Source organism: Mesoplodon densirostris, chromosome 18 (assembly GCF_025265405.1).
Source record: "Mesoplodon densirostris isolate mMesDen1 chromosome 18, mMesDen1 primary haplotype, whole genome shotgun sequence".
Classification (NCBI taxonomy): domain Eukaryota; kingdom Metazoa; phylum Chordata; class Mammalia; order Artiodactyla; family Ziphiidae; genus Mesoplodon; species Mesoplodon densirostris.
Window position 1 is genome coordinate 15,629,904 of NC_082678.1, and position 11,815 is coordinate 15,641,718.

An 11,815-nucleotide genomic window follows, 5' to 3' on the forward strand; every position below is an offset into this window, starting at 1 on the left:
GGGGCGTTAGGGGCTTCACCACCCAAATGAAAGCCGACCCTTCGCGGGCGGTGCGACTAAGAACAGAAACTTGGGGGTGGGGACGCAGAGGGCGGAGCGGAGCCCTTAGGGACAAAGCTATCCCTCCTAGAAGGTGCATGGGGCAGCGTTCCGGACTCCCACACAGCCTCCCCACTCTACTCACCGCCCCCCCCCCACCCCCGCACAGTCCCACAAGGTCAGCTGCCCCAAAGCCAGCGCTAAAATGCAAAGTTACATACGCCAGAGTTAAAGTCAAAGACAAGTTCCCCTACTAAGAACAGAGGAGAGAAATGAGCTCTTGTCAAAGCCTGGGCAGATTTTGTAGTCGTTGCTAGTAAATTCTCCCTCAGCTACTTAAAATCCACCTCTGGGGGCCTAAAAAGTCACACTAACTAGAGAGCTTTCTTAGCCGGGGACTGGCTGGGGAAGTCACAGGCGGCCCCTTCCGGGCAGAGCCCAGACCTGGGCTCCGTGGGCGGGTGATGGCATCTCCTGGCAGAGATCGTCCATTCAGAGAGCGAGTTTCTTTAAGAAGCCGTTTGTTTCCCCGGTTGGCACGGGTCAGGCCCCTTGGGGCCCTGAACTGTCAGTGACCACCCTCGGGTGTAGGGCCTTTAAAAATTTCCCGGCTTCTCCAGGGTCCGCTCTTTCGGCCCTCGGTACTCAGGGCGGGAGCCTGCGGCTCGTCAAGATAGCATCGCTCCTCTCTTGGGGCCCTTGAGGGCCCCTAGGGGCCCCCGCCTGAGGTGGCACCCAGGAGAATTCTGCCCCTCGGCGGAACCGAGGGGCGCGATCTGCCCCCGGCTGGAAGGGGGCAGCGTCAAAAGCGCAGACCGGCGACACTTCTTCGGGGTTCCCCGTGAGGCTTGGGGTATCCCGGGTCGGAGGCCGGGGCCCCGCTGAAGGCTCTGGGAATCCCGAATTTAGAGCTCCACTCGCCTGCGACTCCCTCGAAGGGGCCAAGACAGGGAGTGGGACGGTAGGGGAGGCCCCACGGGAGATTTCCCAGAAGGGGCTCGCCGGGCGCATCGGGGGAGCTTCCAGGGCGCTCACCGTTCCCCACCCCTCAGATTCTGTCTCTGCCTCCTCCTTGCATCCATTCGCAGTCCCGCGGACCTGAGCTCCTCCCCGCACCCGCTGGCAGGCGAGGGGTGGTCTAGGGTCAGGCTTCGAGGTGGGGCGAGGGCTCTGGGAGTCGGCCTCTCTCCACATCGGCCAACCCACCACCAGGACAAAATAAATAACCACGCGAGTTCCCGGGTTCGGCGGATGCTTGTGTATTTTGGTCACTTTCCACAGAAAGGCTGGGAGCGGGGGCGGCCGGGGACTCCCGGGGCTTCTTTGGAGCTTCTGAGCTTCTGGGCGTCCCCTCCCGAAGTCTTGGGGAGCCTGCGGCTGCTCGCACAGCCATACCGGCAGCTCCAGAAAAGATCCGCCGTATTGGCCGGCGGGAGCCACCCTTCCTCCCCAGCTCAGCAGCAGGCCGCCCGGCTCCTGCGCAAACCCGCCGTCGGGGCACCGGGTGCTACAGCGTGGCCCCCGAGATCCGGAGCGCGGGCCCCGGAGGGGCGCGGGCGGAGAGAGCCGAACAGCGGCCTGCGGAGTCCGACGCCCCTGGCGGCGCGGAGGCTGCAGCGGCCGCTCGCCCTCCCTCGGCACCCCCCTGCCCGGGACGCCTCGGAAACACCCCTTGGAAAAAGATTTTCCAGGGGATTTTCTAGCGAGGGGGCGGGCGGAGTGTCGGGAAGCTAAGACCCTCCCCTGACGAAGGGACTGTCCAGGACAAGGTCGCTGCAGACCTCCAGACAGACCGACAGCGCCGAAGGCCTGGCAGTTGGTAGGCTCAGTTTGGAAGGGTGACTGTCGCGCTGACAGCGCTTCCCCCGCCAATCTCGGGGAGCCTTCCCCTTCTACGGTCAAGTTGTCTCACAGTAGAGCTCCTCTCCCGGGACACGAGGGTCAGGAAAAAGCCCAAAACACAGCAGGGGGAGGAAAACCTTTTCCTGTGTCCCCCTCCCAAAGAATTCGCCTCCCCCACCTTCTATAAACCCAGAGAGCCGCCCTACCCCAGGACTACAAGCAGGCGTCGCCCCCACCCAGGCCGGCGCGTCCCCCCAACACCTCCTCGGGGGAATCTTGGGTTTGAGCCTCAAGTTTGTCAGAGGGTAGTCGCTGCAGACCGAGCCCCTCTCTGCCCCTCTCTGGGGCAGCCAGAAAACGATCCCCACCCCCAGGACCCCTCCGGGGAGGAGCCACGCGGGCCGTCTTGAGCCGAGGCCGCCAGGGCAGCAGAAGCCGCCGAGCCGCGGGAGCTGCGACATGGTGGTGAAATGGTGGAGTCAACGTGTTCGTCCTTAAACACCAGACCGTCTCCAGGCTTCTCCCGGATTCCCGGGAGAAAATGAGCCCAACGCATGCTTTGGGGGTTCGCTTCCCCACCTCGCCCCTCCCCCACTTTCTCGAGCCCCCGCGCAGTCCCCACCCAGCATTCCGGGATGTGTGTCAGGGCGGGAGCGGAGACCCGGATGGCTCTTTGCCCACCACCACCCCACCCCGCTCGTTCCACTCTCGCTCGGCTTTTGCTCCTTTCCTTTCTTCCATGGACGCTCAGCCAAGGGATTGCGCAAGCTTCCTGCTCCTGGTCCTTCAAGGGCCCGGAGCTGGGGGCCCGGACACACCCCCGGGCAGGCGCGCCCCTGCCCCTGCCACTTGGGCCGCCCTGCCCCCTCCTCAGGTCCCCTCCCTCCTCACTCCGACCCCACAGAGATCGCGGCCCCGCGGGCGGCGCCCTCGGGAGGCCGCGTGGGGCGCAGCAGCTCCCCCAGCCGGACGCTGGAGCTGCACGCCGGAACGCGCCGTCTCGCCGCCGGAGGTGCTAAACTTCACACTCGGCGGCTTCTCCGGCCGCGTCGGGAGGGCCTCGGCTCGGCCGCCGCTGCCGGTCGGGGAGCAGGGAGCGCGAATTCGTGACGAGTGCTTGGCTCCTCGGCCATTCCATTCACCTCCCTTTTGTGCGGCCCCGCTGTGCCCTGCTCAGCTTCAACCTTTTCTTGACCCTCCCTGCTCCCTCTTTCGAAGCCCTTCCCAGGACCCCACGAAGTCCTCTCGGGCCCCCAAGCCGACCTGGACATTCCCTTAGCCCCCTCTTTGTCCTCCCTGCCTCCCTCCGTGTTGGCCGCGGGCTGGGGGCGGGGGGTTGCTGCTGGAAACTGGACATCCCGCCCTCGCCCCAATAAGGAGAGGGCTGAGGGTAAATTAGGAGCCTCACAGGTTCCGGGGTGGGATCGGAGAACCCTCTGGTAAGGTTCTTGAGCCCTAGGGCCCCAAGCTAGCTGCTCCTCTACCCCCTTTCTCCTCTCCGCGCTCTCCCTGGCAGTTCTCTGCACCCGGTCGTCTCTCTCCTCCCTATCCTTTCTCTTCCCATTCCTCGCCTTCCTAAATGCCCTAAGCCTCGCGGGGCGGGGCGGGGCGGCGGGACACAGAGAGTGGGGGCGCGAACTGCCCCTGCTCCGATTCCGCCCCCTGCCGGCGACCCCCTGGGAGTCTGCACATGATGCAATTCGGTGCAAATGGAAACTGCAGTGGATGCTTCCGTGGCCCCCGGCAGGGGTCCCTGGGCAGTGCACGCCGAGAATGAGAGGCGAGGGAGCCGGCCGAGGCGGTAGGCCGCAGGCGAGGGGTCGCAGCCAGACCCTCGCGGCCCCGTCAAGCTCTCCACCCCGCCTCGGCCCGCCGCCGACACACCTCTCCGGCCCGGTCCCGTTCCCTCCCTCCAGTGTCCCTCTCCCAGGCTCGCAGATCCCTCCCCCTGCACCTCCCCGGCGCCCTCCTCCTCCCGGCCCCCTCCCGCGCCCTTCCTCCTCCCCCCCCACCCCACCCCCGCCGCCCAGGCCCGGGGCCTCCGGTAGGCCCGGCTACGCCAATCCCGGCCGCGGCCCGCCCCCTGACGCCGAGCAGGGCCCGGCGAGGCCCCGCCCGCTGACGTCCGGATTTGCATGAGTTCTTGTGCAGCCGCGGCCCGGGCTCAGTTGTCTCAGCGAGCGCGAGCCGGGAGCTGGGGCGGGCGCGGGCAGCGGCGGGCGGCCGGGCTGTGCTGGGCGAGCGGCGGCGGCGGCGGCGCAGGCGGCGGGGGCGCCTCGGCCGGGGCGGCAGCGGGGCGCCGGCGGGAGCCAGCAGCGTCTGCAGCCGCGCCGGCCGCCCGCGCCCCGGCGCGCTCCGGCTCGGCCATGGAGCTGCCAGCTGTTGGCGAGCACGTCTTCGCGGTGGAGAGCATCGAGAAGAAGCGGATCCGCAAGGTAGGGCGGCGCGGGGGCGACGGCGAGGCGGCGGGGGAGCGGCAGCCGGAGCAGCCCGCGGGGAGGCGGGGAGGGGGTGGGGAGGCTGCGGGCCGGAGCCGGGGATCCCGCGGAAGCTGATGGAGTGCTGTCTCTTCCCCCCCTCAGGGCAGAGTGGAGTATTTGGTGAAATGGAGAGGCTGGTCCCCCAAGTAAGTAGCGGCCGAGGGGCGGGGGAACCCGGTGCCGAGGCGCGGGGCTCCCGGGCTCCGGACCCGCTGGGCTGGTGGGGTGGTGGGGGGAGCGGACGGGAGGCGGGGTGGAGGTGGGGTGGAGGGAGGAGGGGGTGGGGAAGTCGGTGGCAGGCACTGGGGAAGCCGAGCCGCCGAGCCCGAGCCCGGCGCCCTGTGTTGTGCTCTGCTCTCCGGGAAATGCCATCACTAATTTATGCACTAAAAGGAGCCGGAGGAGCTGGAGAGACGCGGGGCCGAGCCGGGGAGGCCGGCGGAGGGAGGGAGGGCGCAGGCACTGACTGATGTGCAGCAGAAAATGGCTCCTTTCCCCTTTCCCTCCACCGAACGGCTCCATATTGCAAAACCAAAAAAAAAAAAAAAATTAAAAAGCGACGAAAATGCAATTGTGTGCCTCTTCCCTCCTAGTGGTGCAGGGAGAGGAAGAAAAAAAGCAGAAAATGTTGGGAACTGTCACTGCGGCGCTTTTGGTGGGGAATTTTTTTTTTTTAATTTGAAATGCGAAGGCACCGGATGGAGACAGACGCGCAGGCACACACACACACGCACACACACACATACACACACACACACAGGCATATTTTTGTGTTGCTGAGTATTTGGGGGTTGCTTGCCCGTGACAGCGGGCTCCAGGGCCGCGAGGGGGTGTGGGGGGCCGCTTGGCTGACGGTTATCGGATTAGGGGTCAAATGGAGAATGGCTGAAGCCCTCGCGGAGACTCGGGGCTGGGGAGAGGAGGAGGGGACTGCGACTTTGCATTTTGGCTGCTTTGCACGCAGGGTTCCTGGTGAGCAAAGTGGCTTTGGAACATGTCGCAGTAACATGCTTAAAATTCTTGACAACTGCAAAATAAACTGCTAGTTTCATTTTCCTTACCCCTCCCCTTTCTTCCTGCCCTTGTGTGTTTATTTTGACTCGGGGAGGGTGTATCAGGGACCGTGTCAGGCCTGCAGAAATTTACTCTCCACCCCCACATCCACAGCTAAATAGCTTTCGGTTCATGAAGACAGAGTAGGGCCTTATGTCATTCCCCACCTGGAGGCCGCAAAGCTGGCTCGGTTTTTTTTTTACGCCGTGTCCCCCTCCCTTTTCCCTTGCAAGATATAACACGTGGGAACCCGAGGAGAACATCCTGGATCCCCGGCTGCTGATCGCCTTCCAGAACAGGTGAGCGTCCCTCAAGCAGCCGCCTCTCGCAGCCGTGACCGTATATGGGAATGGGAGAGTGGGCCAACGCTGCAACAGGAAAGGGGGAAAGGGCCGGGAGGGGGCTGGCGGGAGTCCCCTCCCCCCGGGTCTGAATGGGCACGGCTGGGGCCTCGGCTCCTCTAACCAACATCCTTGGCGGTTGCTGCAGCTTGCGGGGTGGGTGGTGGGTGGTGGGGGTGGGCAGGGCCGGAGAAGGAGAGGCTTGTGTTTGGGGGAAACTGTGGGAAGGGTGCATGCGGGTGGCCCTACAGCTGCGCGGAGAAGTTGGGGCTGTGCCTGGTTCCCTGCCGGCCCCCCTCCTTTCGCTACCTTGAAGCCCCACCCCCGGAGCCTAGGTGTTGCTTTCCTGCTGCCACTGGCCGCTTGGCACGGGCAACTCTCGGGGCAGCTCCAAGGGAGCTGGCATTGTGAAACCACCGGACGTCACGGAACTGAACTTAACCTGTTGGGGACTGGAGAAAAGTTGACAAGGCCTTAAGTTGCCACACTCACCCCCCAGGGAGCTTGGGATTGGCAGGGGGCAGATTCTTTCTGGAGCTGCGTGCCCTTCACACCTCCCACTAGGCTGCTTGGTGGGTCTGGACCCCATTCTCAGGGCAGAGGGAGCTTGGCCCAAAGGGTGTGGGATGGGCACTGCCTGGTGGTGGAGGGGTGGCTTCTGACGAGGGGCTCATCGTGGGCACAGATGCTTGTCACGCTGCAGCTGCTGCAGCTGGATTCACCGCCGGTGGCTGCGGTTCTCTGTTTCGGGGAGGACAGAAGGGGGAAGGGCGATCGAGGAGGGGAGGAGCGGCAAGAGCCCGCGGAGCTGGGCCACACCGCTGCCTTCCATCCCTCCTCCCCCTTTTATTTTGCATTATTTCCTGTGGCGCTTTTGGCGCTAAAACTGTAAACTCTAGACCCTTGGAACAAGCGACCAGCAGGGAAGTTGCTCTCCTGCGATGTAGGGGGGCGCCGAGAAGGGATCCTGCCCCGGTTCCACCTGGGAGTTCACCACCCTGTAACCATATCAGCGGCTGATGCCATGTTGCATAATGGGTCCCCAAAGACTTAAAACGCAGGCTGTTGCAATGCCATGCAGTTTGGAGTTAGGCCGCGGCCCGGGCCCCCAGGCATGGTGGAACTCCCCTGGGTTAGCCCAAGGGTGGGAGGGGGGTACCTAGGGTCGCTGGAGAGCGGATTTCTGGCCCGGGAATGGTTTGCAACTTTGGTCAACGCTGGAGGGTTACTCACTTCTCCCATAGAGGGCTGGGCAGTGCTAGGATCATCCTTCCCCCAGCCTCAGGTCACCCTCCACCAGGCCGCAGGCGGAAGCCTGGCAGCTGTATTGACCACCGCCACCGCCATGGGCTTTATTAATAATTTGGAAATCAGGGGAGGCTAGGAGCCCGGGCTCGTGGAGGAGGCGGTGCTTCTGCGTGCCGTCCCGCGTCGCCCCGCCCAGCAGCTCTGCCCAGGCCTTGCCAGAGCCGGTTCACCAGGTGGCTGCGAACCTGGCCAGGCCCTGGCCTCGGCGTCCGGCCCCCGCCCCCAGCCCCTAATTGGCTCATTTGCCGCTGTGTAAACAAGGGCGCAGCCCCTCCCCCTGTTTAGTGCCTGGCCTTTAAGGAAACGAGTCCTCCCTTCTGCCGGCGGCACTCGTTATCTGAATCTTAATGAGGTCATTAGCATCCCGTGCCTCTGACGGGGAGGCCCAGGGTGGACGCACACCTCATTTGGACTTGTTTGCATCCCCTGGACCCCGAAGCCCAGTGCACTTTGTGCAGGGCCCCGGGCCCAAGGCTGTGGACACCAGTGCCAAAACGCCCAGCCCCAAGCTGCAGGCCAAGAGGCGGGGCTGTGCGGGGGCCCGGTTCAGGTATGGACATCTGAGGTGGGGGAGACCTTCGGAGAAGACCCCTTGGGCACATGGGGGTTGGTGTGGGCGTAAAGCGGGACTCTGGGCTGGACCGAGGCACCCAAGTGGCGGCCGAGGTGATCTTCTGCCGTGAGCTCTTGGTCCCTCCGGTTCTTGCTGGCCCTGCTGCTCACCAAAGTGGGGGCATCACGCAGGCTGCGGCATAGCAGGAGGGAGGTGACTCTGAGGCTAATAGCACTGCCTTCTGTTCCCTCTCCCCAGGGAACGGCAGGAGCAGCTGATGGGATATCGGAAGAGAGGGCCGAAGCCCAAACCACTGGTGGTGCAGGTGAATACACTCCCTGGCCCCAGGGGCCGTTCACAAGTCTTTCCCATGACATTGCCACCTGAGCTGCCTCCAGGCCCGGAAGTCAGGGCGAGTTCCTCCAGAACACCCAATTCCACTTCCTTTCATCATGACCTCCCACACCCTTCCCCGCCCTCCCCACCCCTTAACGCAGCTGCTGACCTGGTAGGGGCTGGGACACTCCTGGTGCTTGAGCCTTGCTCCGGGGCTGGCCTTACCCCTCCTCTTACCTCTCCCTCCATTTCTACCCCCATTCCCCTAGGTACCTACCTTTGCCCGTCGTTCCAACGTGCTGACCGGACTCCAGGACTCCTCGGCTGATAACCGTGCCAAGCTGGAGCTGGGTGGTCAGGGCAAGGGCCAGGGGCACCAGTACGAGCTCAACAGCAAGAAGCACCACCAGTACCAGCCGCACAGCAAGGAGCGGGCGGGCAAGCCCCCACCGCCAGGCAAGAGCGGCAAATACTACTACCAGCTCAACAGCAAGAAGCACCACCCCTACCAGCCGGACCCCAAAATGTATGACCTGCAGTACCAGGGCAGCCACAAGGAGGCGACCAGCCCCACCTGCCCGGACCTAGGCGCCAAGAGCCACCCGCCCGATAAGTGGGCCCACGGTGGGGGGGCCAAGGGCTACCTGGGAGCGGTGAAGCCCCTGGCCGGTGCGGTCGGGGCTCCAGGCAAGGGCTCCGAGAAGGGTCCCCCCAACGGGATGACGCCGGCCCCCAAGGAAGCGGTAACGGGCAACGGGATTGGGGGCAAGATGAAGATAGTCAAAAACAAGAACAAGAACGGACGCATCGTGATCGTGATGAGCAAGTACATGGAGAACGGCATGCAGGCGGTGAAGATCAAGTCCGGGGAGGCAGCCGAGGGCGAGGCGCGCTCCCCCAGCCACAAGAAGCGGGCTGCCGAGGAGCGTCACCCCCCTGCAGACAGGACTTTCAAAAAGGCCGCGGGGGCGGAGGAGAAGAAGGTGGAAACGCCCTCCAAGAGGAGGGAGGAGGAGGGGCCGGGGGCCGGGGACCCGCAGCCCCAGGAGGCCGGCTCCCGCAAGCTCTCCCCGACCAAGGAGGCCTTCGGCGGCGAGCAGCCGTTGCAGCTCACCACCAAGCCTGACCTGCTGGCCTGGGACCCGCCCCGCGGCACACAGCCGCCCTCCCACCATCACCACCACCACCACCACCACCATCACCACGCCGTCGACCTAAATCTCTCCCATGCGCGCAAGCGCTGCCTCTCCGAGACCCACGGCGAGCGAGAGCCCTGCAAGAAGCGCCTGACAGCGCGCAGCATTAGCACCCCCACCTGCCTGGGAGGCAGCCCCACCGCCGAGCGCCCCGCGGACCTGCCCCCCGCCGCCTCCCTCCCGCAACCGGAGGTCATCCTGCTGGACTCGGACCTGGACGAGCCCATAGACTTGCGCTGCGTCAAGACGCGCGGCGAGGCCGGGGAGCCGCCCAGCGCCCTCCAGGTGAAGCCTGAGGCGCCCGCAACCGCGGCGGTGGCAGCTGCGCCGGCGACAGCGGCCGAAAAGCCTCCGACCGAGGCCCAGGACGAGCCCGAGGAGCCACTCAGCGAGTTCAAACCCTTCTTTGGGAATATAATTATCACCGACGTCACCGCAAACTGCCTCACCGTCACGTTCAAGGAGTACGTGACGGTGTAGCCTTCCGAAGGGCGTTGGAAGGGGAAGCGCTGTACTCGCCGGGGCTTTAACACCTGGGGCCTGGGGGCGGACTCCTCCTCTCCAACTGCGGGAGATCCGGGCCGGGCCCCAGCGCGAAAATGCCAGAAGCCGCGGCAACCGCGCCCCTCCACCGGGTTCCGGAGCGCCCGGCCCACACTGGCGCCTTCCACGCCGTGCCTGCGGGTCTCGCCCCTCATCTGCCCCATCCCCTCTCTCGTGGACCTCCGGGACTGACAGGGCAGCCACTCGAGGCGGTCTAAGAGTTATAGTATTATATTTTAACCGTGCTAACTTGTCAAGTGCAGACTTTACTCCCGTTTGTACGTGGTGTTATTATTGAAATGTATTGTTTGAGCTCAAAAGGCCCACCACCCCCTTCGGGCTGATATATATATATTTATTTGTAGGTATTTATATATTGAAATATAAAAACCTAGATTTATGGAGTTCTCTCTAGATCATGTTATATTCTATATCAGACAAACTATTTTCTGTTGACCTTTCTACCCGTTCATTCAGTATTTCGGTTGATTTCATTTCCTCCCCTTCCAGGAACTGCAATACCAGTAACCTTGGTATATATTTTTTGATACTGTACACATGGATGTGTTGTTTCTATGTGCAAAAAAAAATTTTTTTTGTTAAAAGGCTAAACGAGCTCTCTAGAAACTGCTGCTACTAGAAATGTCTAAACTATAAGCTTCCAATTATTACCTGCTTGAATGTAAATATTAAATGGAGATGTTGAAGGTGCACTTTCGCTGTTTGAGATTAGCGAAGAGCGAACGTCTGAGGCTCAGGAGGCGGCTGGACCCCTCTCCCCATCCCGCTTCCGCCTTAGGTCTGGCGGGGTGGGGGGGGCGGTGAGGTTGTGGAGGAACCTATCGCAATTTGCGCTTAAACCTTTGCAAAAGCAAAGTGGACTGGTTTCGCGAGCAGAGGCGCCCGCACTCGGGGAGTGACCCCGCTCCCCGGAAGTCGAGAGGCTCTCCAAAGGAGAGGGGAATTCCTGCGGGGGGGTTGTGCTGGCGTCGCCCCCGCTCTCAGAGTTTTCAGGCCTTCGCTGCCCACCGCGCTGGCAAACCCGGGATCTGCGTGGTGGGGGGGAGGGGTGCACGGGTGCGCGAGCGGCGCGGAGACTTGGGTGGGGCCAGCCCCCAGCGCCGCGCCCGCCCGGCACCTGCTGATCTTTGCCCCCACCCCCACCCCAGGGCGCAACACACCCTGGCGCTGGCCCTGATGTGGCAGGGGTGTTCCTTCCTAATAATCCCTGCCGGGTAGGGCAGGTTCAGCCGGGAGGGGATCCTCCCACCCTCTTCAGCGTCCCTGGCTGCCATCGCTGGCCCCGCCCCACCGAGGAAGCTGCGAGGCTCTTTCTCTGCCAGCCTCTCTCCCCGGAAACCACCAGGCCAGAGGCTCCGACTGGAGGCGCCGCGAACGCGGCCAGGGCAGGGGGCGGGGGGCTTCCTGCGAGGTGGATGGGGAGTGGGAGGGGGAAGAGGCCAGAGGAGCAAGGCCTGCCCGTCCCCACTTCCTTAGTGAGCAGGGAAATGTGGGATCCCATCTCACCCGTCCTGCTTTGGGTGGCAAGGCTGGGGCCCTTGATTTCCCCAAGCAGGAAGGGGTTAAGGGCCCCGAGGGGGCAAGGGGAGTGGGCCGAGCTCCGAGGTGCGGCTCCTCCGGGCCTGGAAGCCGAGACCCGGGAATGCCTGCGTCCTTTCTGCAGACACAGCGATCTTCCTGGCTGGAGTGGCCGAGCAGGGCCAGGGGCCACGGAACTGACGGCCTGGTGGGCGCGGGGCTGCTCCTGGAGCCCAAGCCCCTTGCCTGCCCGTCTGGGACTGCGGGGCCAAGTCTGTGCTGGGCGCCCGGGCGGAAGAGGTCAACACGGTTCCTAATGGGGGGTTGTTAAGGGGGGAGAGGTGGCGAGAGAGCACAGTGTTGGGAAGGCCAGGGGAAGAGATAGAGGGCCAGGAGGGCAGGAGGCCTGAATGCGGACAGTGTGGCCAGTGTTGGCTGCAGGCCACCAAGCGGCTGGAGGTGGGGGAGGGGAGCCTAGCGGGGGGGAGGGGAGGGAGGGAGGGAAGGGAAGTTCAAAAAAAAAAAACCGTTGGGAGTTTCTAGCCCTGGCTTTTGTGAATTGTCCCTCCCACTACCCCCATCACC

At 63.8% G+C, this 11,815-nt stretch overlaps 1 protein-coding gene across 1 annotated transcript; it reads left to right on the top strand.

The window, feature by feature from the left end:
- The first annotated feature begins 4,172 nt into the window (after nucleotides 1–4,172).
- Nucleotides 4,173–10,398, top strand: CBX4 (chromobox 4). Its single transcript, XM_060081774.1, has 5 exons — nucleotides 4,173–4,316; nucleotides 4,464–4,507; nucleotides 5,648–5,713; nucleotides 7,875–7,941; nucleotides 8,222–10,398. Exons 1-5 carry the CDS (start codon nucleotides 4,248–4,250, stop codon nucleotides 9,626–9,628), a joined length of 1,653 nt encoding a protein of 550 aa, XP_059937757.1. The 5' UTR covers nucleotides 4,173–4,247; the 3' UTR covers nucleotides 9,629–10,398.
- The last annotated feature ends 1,417 nt before the right edge of the window (nucleotides 10,399–11,815 follow it).

What these genes read in the sequence shown, in the direction of transcription:
- CBX4 (XM_060081774.1), top strand. Translation starts at nt 4,248, where the DNA reads ATGGAGCTGCCAGCTGTTGGCGAGCACGTCTTCGCGGTGGAGAGCATC. An exon ending in TGGAGAGGCTGGTCCCCCAA is followed by an intron (nt 4,508 to 5,647) that starts GTAAGTAGCGGC and finishes TTCCCTTGCAAG; the next exon opens with ATATAACACGTGGGAACCCG. An exon ending in CCAAACCACTGGTGGTGCAG is followed by an intron (nt 7,942 to 8,221) that starts GTGAATACACTC and finishes CCATTCCCCTAG; the next exon opens with GTACCTACCTTTGCCCGTCG.